The sequence below is a fragment of the Monodelphis domestica genome, chromosome 2, assembly GCF_027887165.1.
Source record: "Monodelphis domestica isolate mMonDom1 chromosome 2, mMonDom1.pri, whole genome shotgun sequence".
In the NCBI taxonomy this organism is placed as follows: domain Eukaryota; kingdom Metazoa; phylum Chordata; class Mammalia; order Didelphimorphia; family Didelphidae; genus Monodelphis; species Monodelphis domestica.
Window position 1 is genome coordinate 209,800,442 of NC_077228.1, and position 18,989 is coordinate 209,819,430.

Below are 18,989 nucleotides of genomic sequence, written 5' to 3' on the forward strand. Positions count from 1 at the left end.
AAAATACTTCTTCACTGATTTAGAAAAAACCATAACAAAGTTCATTTGGAAGAACAAAAGATCAAGGATATCCAGGGAAATAATGAAAAAAAACACATATGATGGGGGCCTTGCAGTCCCTGACCTAAAACTATATTACAAAGCAGCATTCATCAAAACAATTTGGTACTGGCTAAGAAACAGAAAGGAAGATCAGTGGAATAGACTGGGGGAAAGCGACCTCAGCAAGACAGTATACGATAAACCCAAAGATCCCAGCTTTTGGGACAAAAATCCACTATTCGATAAAAACTGCTGGGAAAATTGGAAGACAGTGTGGGAGAGACTAGGAATAGATCAACACCTCACACCTTACACCAAGATAAATTCAAAATGGGTGAGTGAATTAAACATAAAGAAGGAAACCATAAGTAAATTGGGTAAACACAGAATAGTATACATGTCAGACCTTTGGGAGGGGAAAGGCTTTAAAACCAAGCAAGATATAGAAAGAATCACAAAATGTAAAATAAATAATTTTGACTACATCAAACTAAAAAGCTTTTGTACAAACAAAACCAATGTAACTAAAATCAGAAGGGAAACAACAAATTGGGAAAAAATCTTCATAGAAACCTCTGACAAAGGTTTAATCACTCATATTTATAATGAGCTAAATCAATTGTACAAAAAATCAAGCCATTCTCCAATTGATAAATGGGCAAGGGACATGGATAGGCAGTTCTCAGATAAAGAAATCAAAACTATTAACAAGCACATGAAGAAGTGTTCTAAATCTCTTATAATCAGAGAGATGCAAATCAAAACAACTCTGAGGTATCACCTCACACCTAGCAGATTGGCTAACATAACAGCAAAGGAAAGTAATGAATGCTGGAGGGGATGTAGCAAAGTGGGGACATTAATTCATTGCTGGTGGAGTTGTGAACTGATCCAACCATTCTGGAGGGCAATTTGGAACTATGCCCAAAGGGCAACAAAAGAATATCTACCCTTTGACCCAGCCATAGCACTGCTGGGTCTGTACCCCAAAGAGATAATGGACACAAAGACTTGTACAAAAATATTCATAGCTGCGCTCTTTGTGGTGGCCCAAAACTGAAAAACGAGGGGATGCCCATCAATTGGGGAATGGCTGAACAAACTGTGGTATATGTTGGTGATGGAATACTATTGTGCTAAAAGGAATAATGAAGTGGAGGAGTTCCATGGAGACTGGAACAACCTCCAGGAAGTGATGCAGAGCGAGAGGAGCAGAACCAGGAGAACATTGTACACAGAGACTAATACACTGTGGTATAATCGAACGTAATGGACTTCTCCATTAGTGGCGGTGTAATGTCCCTGAACAACTTGCAGGGATCCAGGAGAAAAAAACACCATTCATAAGCAAAGGATAAACTATGGGAGTGGAAACACCGAGAAAAAGCAACTGCCTGAATACAGAGGTTGAGGGGACATGACAGAGGATAGACTCTAAATGAACACTCTAATGCAAATACTATCAACAAAGCAATGGGTTCAAATCAAGAAAACATCTAATGCCCAGTGGACTTATGCATCGGCTATGGGGGTGGGGGGGAGGAAAAGAAAATGATTTATGTCTTTAATGAATAATGCTTGGAAATGATCAAATAAAATATATTTTAAAAAAATTAAAAAAAAAAACCCTGAATTTTGGGGAAAGCATTCATTAGTACAGCAATGGCGAATTGGTCCAAATAGTCTGGAAAGCAATTTGGAACTCTACCTCAAAAGTCACTAACATTCTTAGACACCCAAAGAGATGAGAGAAAAAAGACCCATATGCACAAATATATAGCCGCTCTTTTTGTAGTAGTCAAAGAACTGCAAACAAAAGGGATTTAGAACACCCCTGAGTAGTAAGAAATGACTAAAGGGACAGTTTCTCTGTTCACAATTGAAACACAGATGAAATAATAGAGTGAAGAAAAAAGAAGAACCAGGAGAATGATTTATACAATAACAGTATAATAAAAGCATAACACTGGAAGACAACTCCAATCAATGCAGCTGATCAACTGATAACAGAAAACTTTTGATCATACATGACTACACAATTCCTGACAGAGTGGTAATTGATTCAGGGTGGAGAATGAATTAAGCATTTTTGAATGTAGTCAATGGTTTTGCTTCATGATGCATATTTTCCCCCTAGTAAGGGTTAGGTAATTGGGAAGAAGAAAAAGGAAAGAAAAGAAAAATCAAAACTTGTTAATGATAAAAAATTTTTAAAAGATCATCAAAAGTTAAAAAAATTAAGGATAATCAAAAGTCCTGAGAACAGATAAACTTACCTATTTCTTTTGGCAAAGAAGGAGTAGCAGTAGGATATAATATAATACACAGTGTTCTTATTTCTTTGGAAAATTTGATTTTTAGGGGGTTGTTAAAATGACTGATGTAAGGACAAAAATATCAGTTGGCAAACACTTAAAAGAATCTACTTATGTATTTAGGCACTAGTGCAAGACAATAAGTACATAAAAACTATTTTTAAAAATATTTTTCCCAAGTTCTCTCCTTCCCTCCCACTTCACTTCTCTCTGAGATGTTAAGCAATTTGGTGCAGTTTATGCATGTGTTATGCAAAACATTTTCATATTGGTCATACTGTGGAAGAAGACATTAAAAAAAAACTAAGAAAAAATAGTAAAAAATGATCTACTTCTATCTGTACTGAGACTCCATAAGTTCTGGAACTGGAAAGCATTTTTAATCCCAAGCTCTTCAAAATCAAGACTAATTTTTTTAAAATTAAAAGGCTTATAGGAGGTTAAGGGTTCTTGGGAGTCCATGAACCTTTTTTTAAAAATTGGTTTTTGAGAGGGCAGCTGGGTGGCTCGGTTTGAGAACCAGGCATAGAGATGGGAGGTCCTAGGTTCAAATATGACCTCAGACACTTTCTAGCTGTGTGACCCTGGGCAAGTCACTTAACCCCCATTGCCTAGCCCCATGGTGGTGAACCTATGGAAAGTGTGCCAGAGGGGTCACTGAGAGCCCTCTCTGTGGGTATTCTGCTGTTGCACCAGCACAGAGTTCACCAGAGTTCATTACTAGAGAGCAAGAGGGACACCAAGCCAAGATGCTCCCCTCCCCATCTCACTATGCACCTGAGGACATCACCTGTCCCTCTAAAAGGTTCGCCATCACTGGCCTAGCCCTTACCTCTCTTCTACCTTAGGACCAATATTCAGTAGTGATTCTAAGACGGAAGGTAAGAGGTTAAAAATTTTTAATTTCTTCATTTCCACATAATTGGTCTCCTTTGTAATGTATGTATTTTATTTCATGCATTTGAAAGCATTCTTCTGAGAAGAGACAGTGGTTTCACCAGATTGCCAGGGGTTCATATCAAACAGTTAAGACCTAAACTCCCTGATCTCCAAATAGAGCGCCTCCTTAGGTTCAAAGAAGAACACTCGATACTAGGAACCAAAGTTTTCAGCACCTGGGGAGCGGACGGACGAGTTTCAGAAACGGATTCAGGTTAAAGTTTGAGATCCCGAGCCGGGGTTCCTCCCAGGGCGGGCGGGGCCGATGGCGGCGGCGGGGCTCTTGGGGGCCGCGGCCCGCCGTCTGAGGCCTCTCAGGGCCGTCGAGACAACCAGGTGCAGGCAGACACCGCAGGTTGGTCTCCCGATGCCGCCATTCGGGGCCTCTTCGGACCGGGCCCTCCGTTTGTCTGCGGCATCCCCCGCTGGTCACAACAAGTGGTCCAAAGTCAAGCACATCAAGGGCCCCAAGGACACAGCCAGGAGCCAGGTCTTCACGAAGCTCTCCCGGCTCATAAGATTTGCTGTCAAAGGTGAGTGTGGAAGCAGCCTGAGAGCCGCTGAGAGGGCGGGGGAAAGGCGGATCGAATTTGAACCTGAACTAAACTGGAGCTCTGCTGCTCCTTGAGGTAATCTCTTGGCCTGGACCCCTACCTAGCTCAGCGGGAACAAGGTGGCATTGGCGTGGACGATAGGGACGCCACGCTGTAGTCTATAGAATCCCAAGGGTTTCTTTTGGGAAACGGCGTTGGAGAACGGGGAAAAATTTGTCCCTTTTCCTCAGTGCTTCCTCATACCCACCCAAGCTATACACCCCCCCCCCCCCATATTATCTTTTGTGATTTATATCTGTCGAGGATTTTTAAAAAATATTTAAATATCTTTAGTCAAAACGTCTACTGCTTTATATTCCTTATTTCTTACCATAAAGTTGTTATGTTCAATTATATGCACATGCCACAATTTTTTTAACCATTCCCCGGTCGAAGGACATTTACCTTGTTTTCAGTACTTTATTACTACAAGAAGTTCTTCTATGGTGTATATAGGACCTCTCTTTCTGTCTTTGACTCTCTTGGGGTATATGCCAACAATTGGGTATCTAACTCAAAAGACAGAGACAAATCACTTTCTTGTATAAATTCAAATTACTTTCCAGAACAGTCAAAGTAAATGTGCTTGTCCCAACAGCAACTATTTTCATCATTTGTCATTGTTGCTAACTTGCTGCATATAAGACAAAACCCTAGGATTATTTTAATATACATTTCTCTCACTATTAGTGATTTGGAACAAATTCTCATATGGTTAAGAGCTTACAATTCTCTTTTTGAGAACTTTGTTCATATTTTTTTTTTTGGTCACATCCCTTGAGGAATAACTTTTTGAACTTAAATATTTGTATTTCTTCCCTGTTCATCTTGGATATTAGACCCTTATCAAAGATACTTGATGGAGAGATTTCTTTTTCCTGCTTGGCCACTTCCTTTCTTATCCTGGTTGCATTGATTTTGTTAGTGCAAGTTTTTCAATTTCATGTGTTTGAAATTATTAATCAAAATGTTTTGTGACTGGCTCCCCTTTTTTTAAATTAAGAACTCCTAGCTCTAGCCATGAAAGATACCTGTGTAGTTCTATTCTAATTTTTCCCGTTATTAAAATCCTCTTTTTTCTGTTTATTATTCTACACTCTGTAATACAAAGGAAACCAGGTCAATTGATCAATTGTTTGAAAATAATCTGTATGATATTAATTAATAATGTCAAACTCTACCTTTTAAAAAAAATTTAAAATTTTAATAACAAATTTCCACAAAGTTTTCTGAACGAATATGATCCATATTGTCTCCTTCCCTTCTCCCTCCCAGAGCTGGCAAGCAATTCAATCTGGGTTATACATTGTATTACCACACAAAATGTATTTCCATATTGTTCATTTTTGTAAGTAAATAATCTTATAAAGCAAAAACCCCAAAACATACCCAAATAAACAAGTGATAAATCATACATTTTCATCTCCATTTCTACTCCAACAGCTTTTTCTGGAGGTGGATAAAATTCTTTTTTATAAATCCTCCAGAATTGTTCTGGATCATTGTATTGCTGTTAGTAGCAAAGTCTATTACATTTGATCATCATAATATTGCAGTTACTGTGTATAATGTTCTCCTGGTTCTGCTTATTTCACTCTGGATCAGTTCACTTAGTCTTTCCAGCTCTTTCTGAAATTATCCTGTTCATCATTCCTTATAGCACAACAGTATTCTGTCACCATCATACACCACAATTTATTCAGCCATTCCCCTCTATTCTAATTTTTTATATGGTATTCATTTTTATCATTATAACTTCTAACTCATTTCATTCCTTATCTTTCTTTTAAACCAACAAACATACACTCATCTTCCCAAAACTTTAGTTGGGGATAATATCTTTCTTCAGCTTGAAATCCCTCTTCATTTCTTCTTTCTGAAAAGTTGGATCTTCCTTTTAGCTTAGTCTCTCTCAGTATTATTCCTTACTTCCACCTTCCTCCCCTTTCAATCATAAGCATGTAAACATACCCATGTACTCTGTGATTTCTAGAGGAGGGGTTTGTTTAAATTCCATGAACTAACTTTCTTGACTTCTTCTGAGTTTTTAGCTTTGCTTTCCATGGAAAATGGTTCTTTTAAATTAGGGCCTCTGGATATCCCTCAATTGGGGAAGGGCTGAACAAATTGCGGTACATGATGGTGATGAAATACTATTGTGCTGTAAGGAATGATGAACTGGAGGATTTCTATATGAATTGGAAGAACCTCTATGAACTGATACAGAGTGAAATAAGCAGAACCAAGAGAATGTTATACACAGAAAGTGAAACATTGTGGAATGATAGAATGTAATGGACTTTGCTACTAGTAGCAATGCAATTATTCTAAAACAATCCTGAGGAACTTGGAGAAAGAATGCTATCCACGTTGAGAGAAAGAAGTGTGGGAATAAAAACACAGAAGAAAAACATATGGCTTATCACTTGTTTATATGGTTTGATTTGGGGTTTTAGTTTCAAAAGATTGTTCTATTGTAAAAATGAATAATATAGAAATAGGTATTAAGTGATAACATTTATATAACCCAGTGAAATTGCTTGTCAGCTCTGGGAGGAGAGAGGGAAAGAAAATATAACATGGAAAAATGGAAAAAATATATTTTAAAATAATAATAAAAAATAAATTAGAGCCCTTTACTACAACAGTTAGATTGAGGGTCCCTTGAGTTCAAGGAATTTTAAAATGAGGAATCTCCAGGGGGGGCAGCTATTGGATTGAAAGTCATATCTAGGGACAGGAATTCCTGGGTTCAAATGTGGCCTCAGATACTTTCTAGCTATGTGACCCTGGGCAAATCCCTTAACCCCCATTGCCTAGCCCTTACACTCTTCTTATTTGGAACCAATACAGAGTATGGATTCCAAGACAGAAGGTAAGGGTTTTTAAAAAAGTGAGGAAACTTGATCAGTTATTTTTCCTACCAATTTCAGTTTCTTCATTTTGTGGCAAATGTCTCTAAAATGAATTATTATGCGGCAATTCTGAATCTACACTAGAAATGGGAAACTGAATCCCACACATGACTTACGTATCCCCTCTAAGTATAGCCAACTAAGATTTTAGGGGAATAGGATGCAGTGTTCCAAATTCACCTTGGAGTTGGAATAGTGAGATGGCATGGCCAGGAGGCTCTGATTCCTCACTTAAAAGAATAATCTAATGTCATTCTCCTGGTACCTGCCAGATAATTGGTATGTATCTTGTGTGTCATTTGCGTTTACTCCTACAACCAGCTAAAAGGTTCACCATTCTTTTCCCAATAACTTCTTTGATTAGTATCCATGTAGACCAAATGGCCCCATAACACCTGACTTCATGTTTAATATCCTCTATCCATCTTCCTTGTTATTTAACTTTGAATAAATCAGGAAGTATAATACTTTCATATTCTTATCCCCTAGACCAATTACTGCACTTAAAGAATTCAAAGCATAGCTCTGGAAAGAGCACAAAACGCTTTGTTCCACCAATCATCATCCTGGAACCCTTAAGAGAAGGAAGAATCTCTAACATGTCAGAGATGGAACTTTTTATTATACAAAAAGGGAAAGCTAGGAAACCCATATTCGGAGATAAAGGCCAATATTACAAGCCAAATGGGGTCAGAATGATGAATGTTCTGACTGTGAAACAAATCCCTTTTCCATTTTAATTACATAGGGTTTGAGATGTGAGAGAGACCAGGAATGAGAGAAAATATAATCTTACTTATATCTATTTTTTGTTCCACAGAGGGAGGCCCAAACCCTGAGTTCAACAGCAATCTGGCCAACATCCTGAAATTGTGTCGAAGCAAGAACATGCCAAAGTCTACTATTGAGGCAGCACTGAAAAGTGAGGTGCTGACCAACAGCAGTTTCTCACACCACCTGGGTTCAAATGCCTAAAGAAAGCTCCCTACATGGTCTATGGTATATGGTATGGAGTGGATGGGATAGAAATAAATCCTAACTGTTGTGCTATTATTGGTTGCAGAAAAACAAGGACATCTATCTTCTCTATGAAGGACGAGGCCCTGGAGGCTCTTCTCTCCTCATTGAGGTACTTTCTGACAGTGGTTCCAGGTGCCAGGCAGCCATCAAGCACATCCTGAACAAGCATGGGTGAGTGGGAGGAGGTGGTTGTGGGTGGAGAGGAGAGAATAGTGGTAGGTAAAGGGGCCCAGAACCAAATTTCTGCTTCTCTTCTGGAAAGGTTGTTTACTTTCTCTGGAGATACTAGTTCTAAGTGATTTCAGGCAGAGTCTGTAATTGTTTCTATTTTGATCCCCTGAGGCCCTCATATAGCATAGGGTTGAGGGTGGGTTTAAGGAAATCATTGGTAGGGGATTCTATGGATACTGAGTGACCTAAGGCAGTGACCATGGATCCCTCTTTGTTCTCATACAGAGGGGTGATGACTGATGGGGCCAAGTATTCCTTTGACAGAAAGGGGGTGGTCATGGTTGGCACCGAAGACAAAGAGAAGAGGGCTGTGAACCTAGAGCGGGCCCTGGAGTTGGCGATTGAGGCTGGAGCTGAAGATGTACAGGAACCTGAGAATGATGATGAGAAAAATATGCTTAGAGTGAGTTTGAAGGAGAAATGTTAAGTTGCTTCTTTTGAAAAGGTCACCAGAAAAGATTCTGGAAAGTTAGTTCAATGTATGCCTTTTTTTCTGTTGTTATTCTTGTAACAAAAGACTGAGTGATCATTTGCTAAACTGCTTTTCTATGCTTTGATATAAATCTAAATTGATCTAAAATATTCATGAGGATCCTAGAATCATATACTCTAAATTGGAAAAAAACCTCAGAGATTGTCCTATCAGAGTATAAATTTTCACTACAAAGTCCTTGACAAGTGATCAGTTTCAACTTTTAAAGACATTTGTTCAACTTTTAGACAATTCTAATTGTTAGGGAGTTTTCTTTATATTGGAAAAAACTCCACATTTTTGCAGTTCTAACCCAAATTAAAATCAGAACATGGGAGTTGGTAAGGACCTTTGTGCCAGCTCCTCGTAATTTTTCATTCATTACTAGTATATAGATTGTATTATTACATTTTTACATTACTTTTCTACAAATGTATCTTAGCTGTAGCTATGAAAGTTACCTGACCTAATTCTCATATAAGGTTGTATTTTTTTTTTAAATATGACTTTTAGTATTCTGGTTATGTATACATTATGAGCTTAGGATTCAAGTTGTAATCTGTTGTTTGGACTAAATCTAATTTCTGGCAAATTGCTTTTTCCAGTTTATATGTGATATCCCTTCCTTACATGAAGTGAGGACCAAACTGGATTCCCTGGGCTTGTGTTCTTTATCCTGTGTCCTAGAATTCATCCCTAACATGAAGGTAAAGTTGTCAGATGAGGACATGGAGGCAGCTGCACATCTAATCGAAGCACTTAATAGCTATGAAGATGTGATTCGAGTCTATGACAACATTGAGTAATGAGGTTCACCTGTAGATGTCCTGGTGTCTGGCTCAGGCAGCTGCCCATCTTCAGTAGTATGAATTTCCATAAACCACCTTTGGGACCTGAAGGGAGCAGGATGACTTGACAGGTCATCAGTTTGTTAAGCCAAAGTCAATGACAGTGGAGATTCCCAACACAGCTGACTTGCTGTGTGACCATTGCCTGCCTTGCTGCTCTGTGGGGAAAGAAGACCCCTGGAATCTTCTTCATGCCAGTGGCATGCTGTGGCATAATGAAGAAAACTGAGTTGATGTCTAAATCCCTGCTGACTGACTGAATATAGTTGCCTAATCAAACTGCTGCCCTGAGCTTAGTCTCTGATCTAAGAAGGTTACCCTTTAGATGCCTTCTTAGTGAATCACTCTGAATTCCTGGAATAACAACTGTTTTATGAATAGCAGCAAAAATAATTTATATTGATAACTACATTGGTTGGTGTGTGATTATTAACTCTATTTTTTTCCCCCGCTCCATTCTCCCATTCATAAAATATGACTTTATCCTGCCTAGGTGTATTTGTTCTCCCAGTAGGCCTAAAATCCTTCTTTGAAAACTCATTCCACAACTCCATTCTGGCCTTTCTTTTGTCTTACAGATACCCCATTAAAGAGGTTATTAAATATAAATATGAAGGCATTAAAGCCTTGATCTATCACAACACATAGCCTAAACCCACTGATATGAAACATAAGTTGTTGATTGTCACCATCCTCAAATTCTGCCTAAGGAATTAGATAAGGTATATGAGAGAAAGGAGGCCATCTTTGAACCTATGGGGAATGAGCAAGAGGTGGAGAGTTGTTCCCCCTGAAAGCTCATCAAAGGAAAAGAATGGCTTTGATTTGCATTCCCAACTTCTTCCCTCAAATGGGGCTGCCTTCATACTTCTGCCACTAGAGAGCAGTAAATCCACTGCCCAGGCCCAGAGATAGACCTTGCAGAAAATTAATTTCTAGGCCCTAAGTAATTCTTCCCTTGGGTTTTATTAGGGTCTTGAATATCATGTTTCTTCAGAAAGACTCTGAGAGCAGAATGCATGGCCCTCAGAAGGGAATTGTCAAATTGGATCTGAATTAAAGTTCTGAGATTGCAGCATGGTGTGGAAGGAAGTGCCCTGTTCCCAGTAGATCTAGGCACTAGTTGTATTCTGCTAATGTTCTTGTTCTTGTTTTCTAGTCCTACTGCTGAAGGTACCTATAACATAATCCTATAACATTACCCAGGTTTTGAAATCTAAGTCTACCTTGACTTTTAATTCTCCTTCACCCCATGCCTCCCCACCAGTCACCCCATCTCCATTCAGTTTCCCAAGCCAGGCCAATTCTGCCTTTATAACTTCGTTCCCCTTCTCTCAACTTATATACATTTATCAGCCTAGCTTAGTCCTAATCACTTCTTGTTTGGGCTTTTGCAATAGCCTCCTAATTTTTCTTTCCATTTTTGTCTATCTTATCCATCTCATCCTCCACCCAGCTGCCAAAATTATATTCTTAAACCATAGACGACCATGTTACTCCTTTGTGTAATAAAATTCACTGACTCCCTTATTACTTCTGGTTAAAATACAATTGGTTTTTAAAGCTCTTCGCAATTTGACTTTAGCCTACTTTGGATGGATTACACATTATTTCCTTTGACACTCATAACCAAATTGCTGTTTCTTGCTTATGATCATACATATCCTATCTCTATGCCTTTGTACAAAAACTGTCCTCCCACCTTGGAATATGCTCTCTCCTTGCCTCTGTCCTAGAGAAGCCTTAGTTTCCTTCAAAATTCATTTGAAGCACCAGTTCCCACACAAAGATTTCTGGGGGGCAGCTAGGTAGTACAGTGGATAGAGCACCAGGCCTGGAGTCAGGACCTGGATTCAAATCTGGCCTCAGACACTTCCTAGCTGTGTGACCCTGGGCAAGTAATTTACTAGAATCAATACTTAGTTATTGATTCTAAGCCAAGAGGTAAGAGTAAAAAAAAAAAAGAAGAAGCTATTTCTGACTTCCTATTTCCTTTCCATCCCAGGTTTCTAGTGCCCTACCTTGATATTACTTTGTGTTTATTTCGCACATATTATATACTTGGTTAAATGTGTGCATGTTTTCTCCCTAGTGAACTGTTTGTTTTTTCCCTTTGTTTCCCAAGTGCTTAGCACATAGCTTGTTGACGGATTAAAGATGTCTAATATGTAATTCAGTAGCCCATCTCCATCCATCCAATTGAAACTTCAGTCATCCTTGACTCTAGCTTCTCTCTGACTCCAGTCTCCAATCAATCACCAAGCCTTCTCTGTTCTATCTCCAAACTCTTCTTGTCACGCCGTTCTTTCCACTCACATGGCCAACACCTAGTTCAGGGCCTCAGGAGCTCTTGCCTACAATAAATAGCTTACTCTGACCTCTGGCTTTCAGCGTCTCTTCTCTCAAATCCATATTCCCAAGTTTTCAAAACCATCTTCCTAAAGCACAATTCTAAAGAAGTAGTGAGGTATAGCAGAAAAAACACTGGCTTTGGGATCTGAGGACTTGAGTTCAGTTCTTGCCTCTGTCACAACTTGTGTGACCTTTCGGGGGTTCATCTATAAAATGAGGGAGATAAGACTAGATGGACTTACAAGGCCCCTTCTAGTTCTCAATCAGGAATCCTATAACCAAGTCTCCCTCTTTTGCTGAAGAACCTTCAATGACTCCCTATACCTCTAGAATAAATATAAATACCTGAGTTTTCATTCCCTTTACAGTTGGACTCCTATATTTTCCTGAATATTGTAAAGTACTCTACTTTTTCTTCACATTCCAGACAAACTGGCCCGTTTCCTGTTGGGAAACTAAGACTCGGAGAAATTAAGTGACTTGCTCAGGGTTATACCAGTCAGTAAGTACCTGAGGTGAAATTTGAACCCAGGACACTGATTCCAAGTTCATACTCATATACTATCCACAGTACTTCTTTATCCTGATTTCTAGTGCTTCCTAAAATTATGATGTACTTGCTTATCCATTTACATGTTGTTTTTCTATCTTTTCCACCATTACAATGTAAACTCCTTGAGATCAGAGATTACTCTTCATTTTTATTTTTTTATCCCTGTCACCTAGCATTGTGCCTTGCACAGTCTTTAATAAATGACTTTCTGACCTTAATAAATGCTTATTGGGTTAGACTTGATTTCGACAGTATAGGTAATAAAATAAGTAGTGTAGCTATTATTATATAATACTGACTCTATTAATGAAAATATCCTCAGAGTAGTTTAAAATAGAATAAACAATCTACTAGATTGAAAAGGATGCTAGATTTAAAGCAAAAAGACTTGGATCTATATCTCATTTCTCCTTGTATGACCTTGGTCAAGTTATTTCATCTTTCTGGATCTGTCTCCTCATCCAGAAAATGAGGAAGTTTAGGACTCCTTACAGCTCTTGAGCTGTGATTCCAAGTATTGTTCAGAGAAGCTAGGAGGTTCAGTGGATAGAGTCCTGATTAGGGAGTCAGGAGAACCTGATCTGAAAGCTGATCTCAGATACTTATTAACTGTGTGACCTTGGACAAGTTGCTTAACCCTATTTTCCTCAATTTCATCATCTGGAAAATGAGCTGGAAAAAGGAAATGGCAAACACTCCAGGATCTTTGCCAAGAAAATCTCTAAAGGGGTTATGAAAAGTCTGACATGCCTGAAAATGACCAAACAGAATAAACACTATTCACATGAGCCTTTATTTATGTAATTGTGTTCTGAAAAAGTTGTATGAAAATTGAAGTTGGAAAAAATGTGTTCATCTAAAATGTATGAAGGGATCTTATTTAATATGTAAAGGAACTTTGGAGAATCCTTTTAGAGTGAAGAATCATAAATGAGTCATAAAGTAAATAATGAATCATAAAATAAATAATGAATCATGCCTTCTCCAGAATAAGTTTCTCACCTGGAATCTCATTGTCACAAGTGATTGAATCCTCTTTGATATTTTATACCTTCTCAGCATTCAGTTGCCTCTCTCCTCCAACTGAAGGATTGGAAGGCAGAGCAGTGAACTCTTTCCAAGGCCTCCCTTTCCATCTAGGTTTCCTATTCACCCTTCTGCCCAACTAACTTTTTGCCTCTCCTTTCTCATTCCATTAGACTGATGGCAAAGATTGCCTTTGTTTTTCTCATTTGTATCATTTGCCTTTAGCACAATGTCTGGCATCTATTGGCTCTTGATTACTGACTAATTGGCATAGGCCTTTAAAAAGTTTAAGCAGAAGAGTGATAAGGGCTAGGCAATGGGGGTCTAGTGACTTGTCCAGGGTCACACAGCTAGGAAGTGTCTGAGACCTATTTGAACCCAGGACTGCCTGTCTCTGGGCCTGGCAATGAAGCCACTGAGCCACCTAGCTGCCCTCTTTATTTTCATGTTTTTTAAAAAAGACACTTCTGTTCATAGCACCAGGCAATTAGATGATAAATGAACACTGACCATAAGTGGAGGTAGAGAGCTTGTGAAGAGGGTAGATAATTATACTAGGAACCTCATAAGAGAAAATAAGAAAACGGATATAAAGCATGTGGAAATTTTCATTACTGTTTGTATCATCTATCATTTTGAGAGGCAGCTTGGGGCTATTACATGGGAACCCTAGATTTGGAGTGAGGACCTGGATTCAAAATCTGACACTAATACTTGCTAGCTGTATGACTTTGGGCAAATTCACTGTACCTCTTTAGGCTTCATTTCTCATCTATAAAATGTTAAAAAACAAAGCAAAAAAAAGTACAGGGATCTGTGTCTGAATTTGTACTCCTAAAGATTTTTATCAAAGACTTGTATAAAGTCCTACGTGGCATGCTTATCAAATTTGCAAATGACACAAAGCATAGCTAATATTTGATAACAGGAGCCAAAAAAAACCCCCAAAACTTGATGGGCTGGAACATTACACTGAATCTGATAGATTAAATTCAATAGGGATTGTACTTATCTTTAAAAAATTGGAAGAAATGTGGTTAGACAGTAGTTTGAAAAGATCTGAGTCTTAGTAGTCTAAAAGGCCAATATGACAACAGTTTGATATGGCAGCTAAAAATGCCAATTAAACTTGGGCTACATTGAGAGTTGCATAGTATTCTAAGACAGAGGAGGTGATAGACCCTCCATACTTTTTCTAAAATCAGAACACTGTTTCTTCTAGATACCATAATTTGAAAAGGACATTAAGTGGCTGGAAAGCAACCAAAGGAGGGCAACCAAAATGGTGAAGGGCATTGAATTCATACCATTCAAGGATTGACTGAAGTAAAACATAGACTTGATGTTAGGGAAACCTTCTAGATATATGTATCTACAAATGAAATGGATTGTTTTTATTCTCTTTAGAAAAAGATTAAGGGTAAAGATGGGGGGCAGGAAAAGTATTTTTAAATACTGAAAGAATTGGTATGTGGAACATTAATAAGACTTATTCTTTGTCCTTAGGATAGTTGGAAATTTCTAAGAGACTTCATGCTGTTAAAAAGTCCTAGGAAAGGACCAGTTTGTACAAAAACCTTTATAGCTGCCCTTTTTTGTGGGGACAAAGAATTGAAAACTAAAGGGATACCCCTCAATTGGAGAATGACTGAACAAATTGTGGTATATGATAGTGATGGAATACTATTGTGCTATAAGGAATGATGAACAGAATGATTTCAGAAAGAGCTGGAAAGATCAACATGAACTGATTCAGAGTGAAATCAGCAGAACCTGGAGGGAAAAAAACATTGTATACAGTACCAGCAATATTGTGGAATGATGGAATGTGATAGACTTAGCTACTAATAGCAATACAATGATCCAGAACATTTCTGAGGGACTTATGAAAAAGAATGTTGTCCAACTCCAGAGAAAGAAATGCTGATGAAAACATGATTTATCACTTGAATATTTGGGCATATGTTTTGGGGGGTTGGTTGTATAAGATTATTCACTTATAAAATGAATAATATGGAAATATGTTTTGTGTGATATGTGCATAATTCAGATTGAATCACTTGCCAGTTCAGGGAGCAGGCAGGGAAGAAGGGAGAGCAACAATCTGGATCATATAACTTCAGAAAACTTATATAGAAATTTGTTATTAAAATAAAATAATTTTTTAAAAAACCAGAAAAAATAAAAAGGTCCTAGCAATTAAAGCTGCCCCAAAATGTAATGGGCTACCTGGGGAGGTGATTGGGTTCCTCCCTATTGTAGGTCTTCAAACAAAAGATTTGGTGACCACTTATTAGCATGTTGTAGTGGAGCCTTTGAGGTAGTAGGATGAAGTAATTCATAGTAACTCATTTGGGTGTTGTGAGGAAAGCATTTTGTAATTCATAAAGTAATATGTAAATTTGAAGAGTCATTTTTTTATGAGAATTATACAGCATTTATATAGGTCCTGTGAGCAATATAACATGATATTTACATTACAAAAATTATGAGTGTAAATAGAATAAAGTGTTCCTAGTAATAACTAATGAATCAAGTTTTTTGTAAAGTCTCTTAAAGGAGCTTTTGAATGGAGTGAGATAATTCTGTGTCTAGTGGTGGGAGCAATAAGAATTTATATAAGATTTCACTTTAAGTTAAAGTAAGATTTATGTGGAAGACAATAGAGAAGACTATAAAGGACATGTTGAGAGATAAAGAGAGATGAAGTTGGAGAAGTGTATGTGGAGGAGCTCAGTTGATTGGCACATTTTAATGCTAATACAACAATTAAATATAGGTATGCAACCTGTCACAAAGTGCTAATTTGTGCCATACAGATAAAAAATTCAACCAAAACTCTTTAAAGTAGGGCTATCTGGACAGGGATAATCAAAGAAAGCTTCATGGAAGAGGTTGGATTAAAAGATCTCTTAAATTTTCTTCTCACTCTCTGTGCTCTTTGTCATTTTAAGTTAATTTTCTTTCTAAACTCAGAAAGAAGCATATGATTTGGACTAGTGGAGAAAGAAGGGGAAATCCCTTAGAGGAAGATGAATAACTTGAACAAAGGCAAATGTTCAGTATAATAAGGAAATTCTCCCACTCAATAGACAAGAAGAGATTAGCCAGTAGAAGGCTTTGAATACCAAATCAAGCAGTTTCAATTTGATTTTATAGGCAAGAGAAAAGGTAACCATTTTTTTATGGCATCTCATCCCTATCTATGAAAAGAAAAAAAATTGAAGTAAAAAAAGCAAGAAATATAAATATTTCACTTACATCTAAATGTAAAATTTCTCAAATGTAAAATGTATAAAACTCAAAATGTAAAATGAATATACTTAAATTCTGTAGGAACTAAGGAAAGGGGAAATAGAAAGGTAGATGAAAGATAGGAATACAAAAGACAAAAGGAAAACTCTAACATAGACTGGCACAAACGAATGTAGAAACTTTCATGTTATATAGTAATCATTTTTCAATTTGTTTTTGGTACTGTCATCATATAACACAGGAAATAAATAATCTTTCATCATATACAGGTCAAACCAATATAAGAAAAGGGCCAGACTGAACAAATTGTGGTTTATGATGGTGATGGAATACTATTGTGCTATAAAAAATGATGAAAAGGATAATTTCAGAAAGAACTGGAAAGACCTGAACTCATGCAGAATGAAATAAGCAAAACCAGGAAAACATTGTATACAGTAACAGCAATATTGTGAAATGATCAGTGATAGACTTTGCTACTAATAGCATGATCCAGGACAATTCTGAGGACTTGTAAAAAGGAAATCTATCTACCTCCAAAGAAAGAACTGTTGGAGATGAAATGCAGATGAAAACATATGCTTTATCACTTATTCATTTGAGTATGTGTTTTAGGGTTTTGATTTTATCAGATTATTTGCTTATAAAATTGAATAATATGGAAATATGTTTTGCATGTTAGTATAGGTATAACCCAGATTGAATTGTCAGCCCTGGGCAGGGGGAGTGAAGAAGGGAGGAAAACAATATGGATCCATATGACTTTTGAAAACTTATGTGGAAATTTGTTATTAAAATTAAAAGAAAAGAAAAGGACCAGATCTCACTCAGCATCAGGAGAATGAATAATCAAGGTGAACAGCATTTTCTCTCCCCCTCAAAAAATAGGTTTTATTGGGGGCAGCTGGGTAGCACAGTGGATTGAGAACCAGTCCTAGAGACGGGAGGTCCTAGTTTCAAATCTGACTTCAGCCACTTCCTAGCTGTGTGATCCCGGACAAGTCACCTGACCCCCATTGCCTAGCCCTTACCACTCTTCTGCCTTGGAGCCAATACACAGTGTATTGGCTCCAAGACGGAAGGTAAGGGTTTTAAAAAAAAAAAGGTTTTGTTGATTTTTTTTTTACATCACAAGAGATTTCCCCAATATTCTTTTCCTTAGAGGTTAGTCATCAAAAGGTTGAGTGTGTTTTAAGCACGGAAGAGAAACAACGAAAATGTGGGTATGTGAAGGAGGAAATAACATGGACCTGACAATTGTTTCGAAGGAAGAATCAACAGGTGAGAGAAGTCATGGGTTTGACAGAGTTCAAGATGTTAAAGGCAACATAGAATAGTGATATATTGGGAATCAGGACCTCTATAGTCTCATCCCAGCTGTGACTTGTGACATTGGGCAAGTTATTTTGATTTATCTTTTCTAGGCGAAGAAATCGAGGGAATTGAGCCAAAGGGGCTCTCAGGCTCTCTTTGAGATTTGGAACTGACATGTAAAATGATAGAGGACGACTGCAGATTCTTCAGCAACTTGAAAATTATGGTCCTAAAGTGGGGCTCATAAAGAAGAGATATGGGAGGATACTCGCCCCTTTGCAGAGATGGAAGACTCACAAGTGTTGTACAGTGCTGGACTTTTTTGATATACTGGTAATTGTGCTGATTTTTTTCTCTTCGTTTTAAAGATACTATTTTGTTGTATGGAATGATTCTCTGGGAAGGGAGAAATACTGGTGATGTAAAAATAAATTACTTAAAACTTTTTTTTTTAAGGGAATGGTATTCACTGGTGATTATTCTGCCTCCAGATGTTGGGACAGGAATAGCCAGCAGAGGGACTATGTGAGATGAAATCCTCAGATTTCCGAGGGTCTTTTTAACCAGTGGTGTCCTCAGGTCCCAGCACAAGGAGGGGTGAGATGAGGAAAGGCGGGAGTGGGTAGAGTAGACGGCAGGAGGAAGAGGTCAGTATTCCAGGAAGATGAGTGAGCTCCGGGAAGGTACGAGTTTGGAAGTTTAGGGGAAAGTGTGGCCAGCTAGGCTTTAGCAGAACCCCGGCAGGGAAATAGGTCCACTTGCAGAGGTGGCACCAAAGGAACCAGAGATTGGGGAAGCGGGACCCGCCCCCGTTAGTTACGCAGCCCGCGTGCGCTCCGGAGCAGGGGAGAGGGGAGGAGGGGCACCGCCCTCAGAAAAAACAGGAACCTCCGAAGAAAGTATTGGAGGACCCTGGACGCTGGAAATAAAAGACTGCCCCTTGCAACTACTTCCCCCAAAACACGCTGGAACTAAACCCAACACCGTAAAGAGTCAAGGGACAGTGGCACCAGCCAAAGCCAACGGGATCTCTCCTGAGTGACAGGCGGCGGGAATGTGGGCGGAGCCTCAGAGATCCAGTCAGTGATTGGAACAGGCGACCGTTCTACAGATA

At 38.3% G+C, this 18,989-nt stretch overlaps 1 protein-coding gene across 5 annotated transcripts; it reads left to right on the forward strand.

Moving 5' to 3' along the window:
• Positions 1 to 3,081: 3,081 nt before the first annotated feature.
• Positions 3,082 to 18,330, forward strand: LOC100025908 (translational activator of cytochrome c oxidase 1). Of its 5 annotated transcripts, none has more exons than XM_007482551.3 (5): positions 3,082 to 3,829; positions 7,625 to 7,731; positions 7,868 to 7,995; positions 8,281 to 8,458; positions 9,215 to 9,786. In XM_007482551.3, exons 1-5 carry the CDS (start codon positions 3,562 to 3,564, stop codon positions 9,230 to 9,232), a joined length of 699 nt encoding a protein of 232 aa, XP_007482613.2. In that variant the 5' UTR covers positions 3,082 to 3,561; the 3' UTR covers positions 9,233 to 9,786. The 5 variants fall into 5 exon arrangements, with proteins under 5 accessions (XP_007482613.2, XP_056673037.1, XP_001376698.2 ...); XM_056817059.1 differs by lacking the exon at positions 9,215 to 9,786 and adding an exon at positions 17,986 to 18,330 and having other exon boundaries at positions 3,486 to 3,829; positions 8,320 to 8,458; XM_001376661.4 differs by having other exon boundaries at positions 3,487 to 3,829; positions 9,133 to 9,786.
• Positions 18,331 to 18,989: the final 659 nt, after the last annotated feature.

Bases quoted from the DNA above. Each gene is read 5' to 3' on its own strand.
- LOC100025908 (XM_001376661.4), top strand. From the start codon at position 3,562: ATGGCGGCGGCGGGGCTCTTGGGGGCCGCGGCCCGCCGTCTGAGGCCT. The intron at 3,830-7,624 runs GTGAGTGTGGAA...TTTGTTCCACAG, and splicing joins CATAAGATTTGCTGTCAAAG to AGGGAGGCCCAAACCCTGAG. The intron at 7,732-7,867 runs GTGCTGACCAAC...TATTGGTTGCAG, and splicing joins AGGCAGCACTGAAAAGTGAG to AAAAACAAGGACATCTATCT.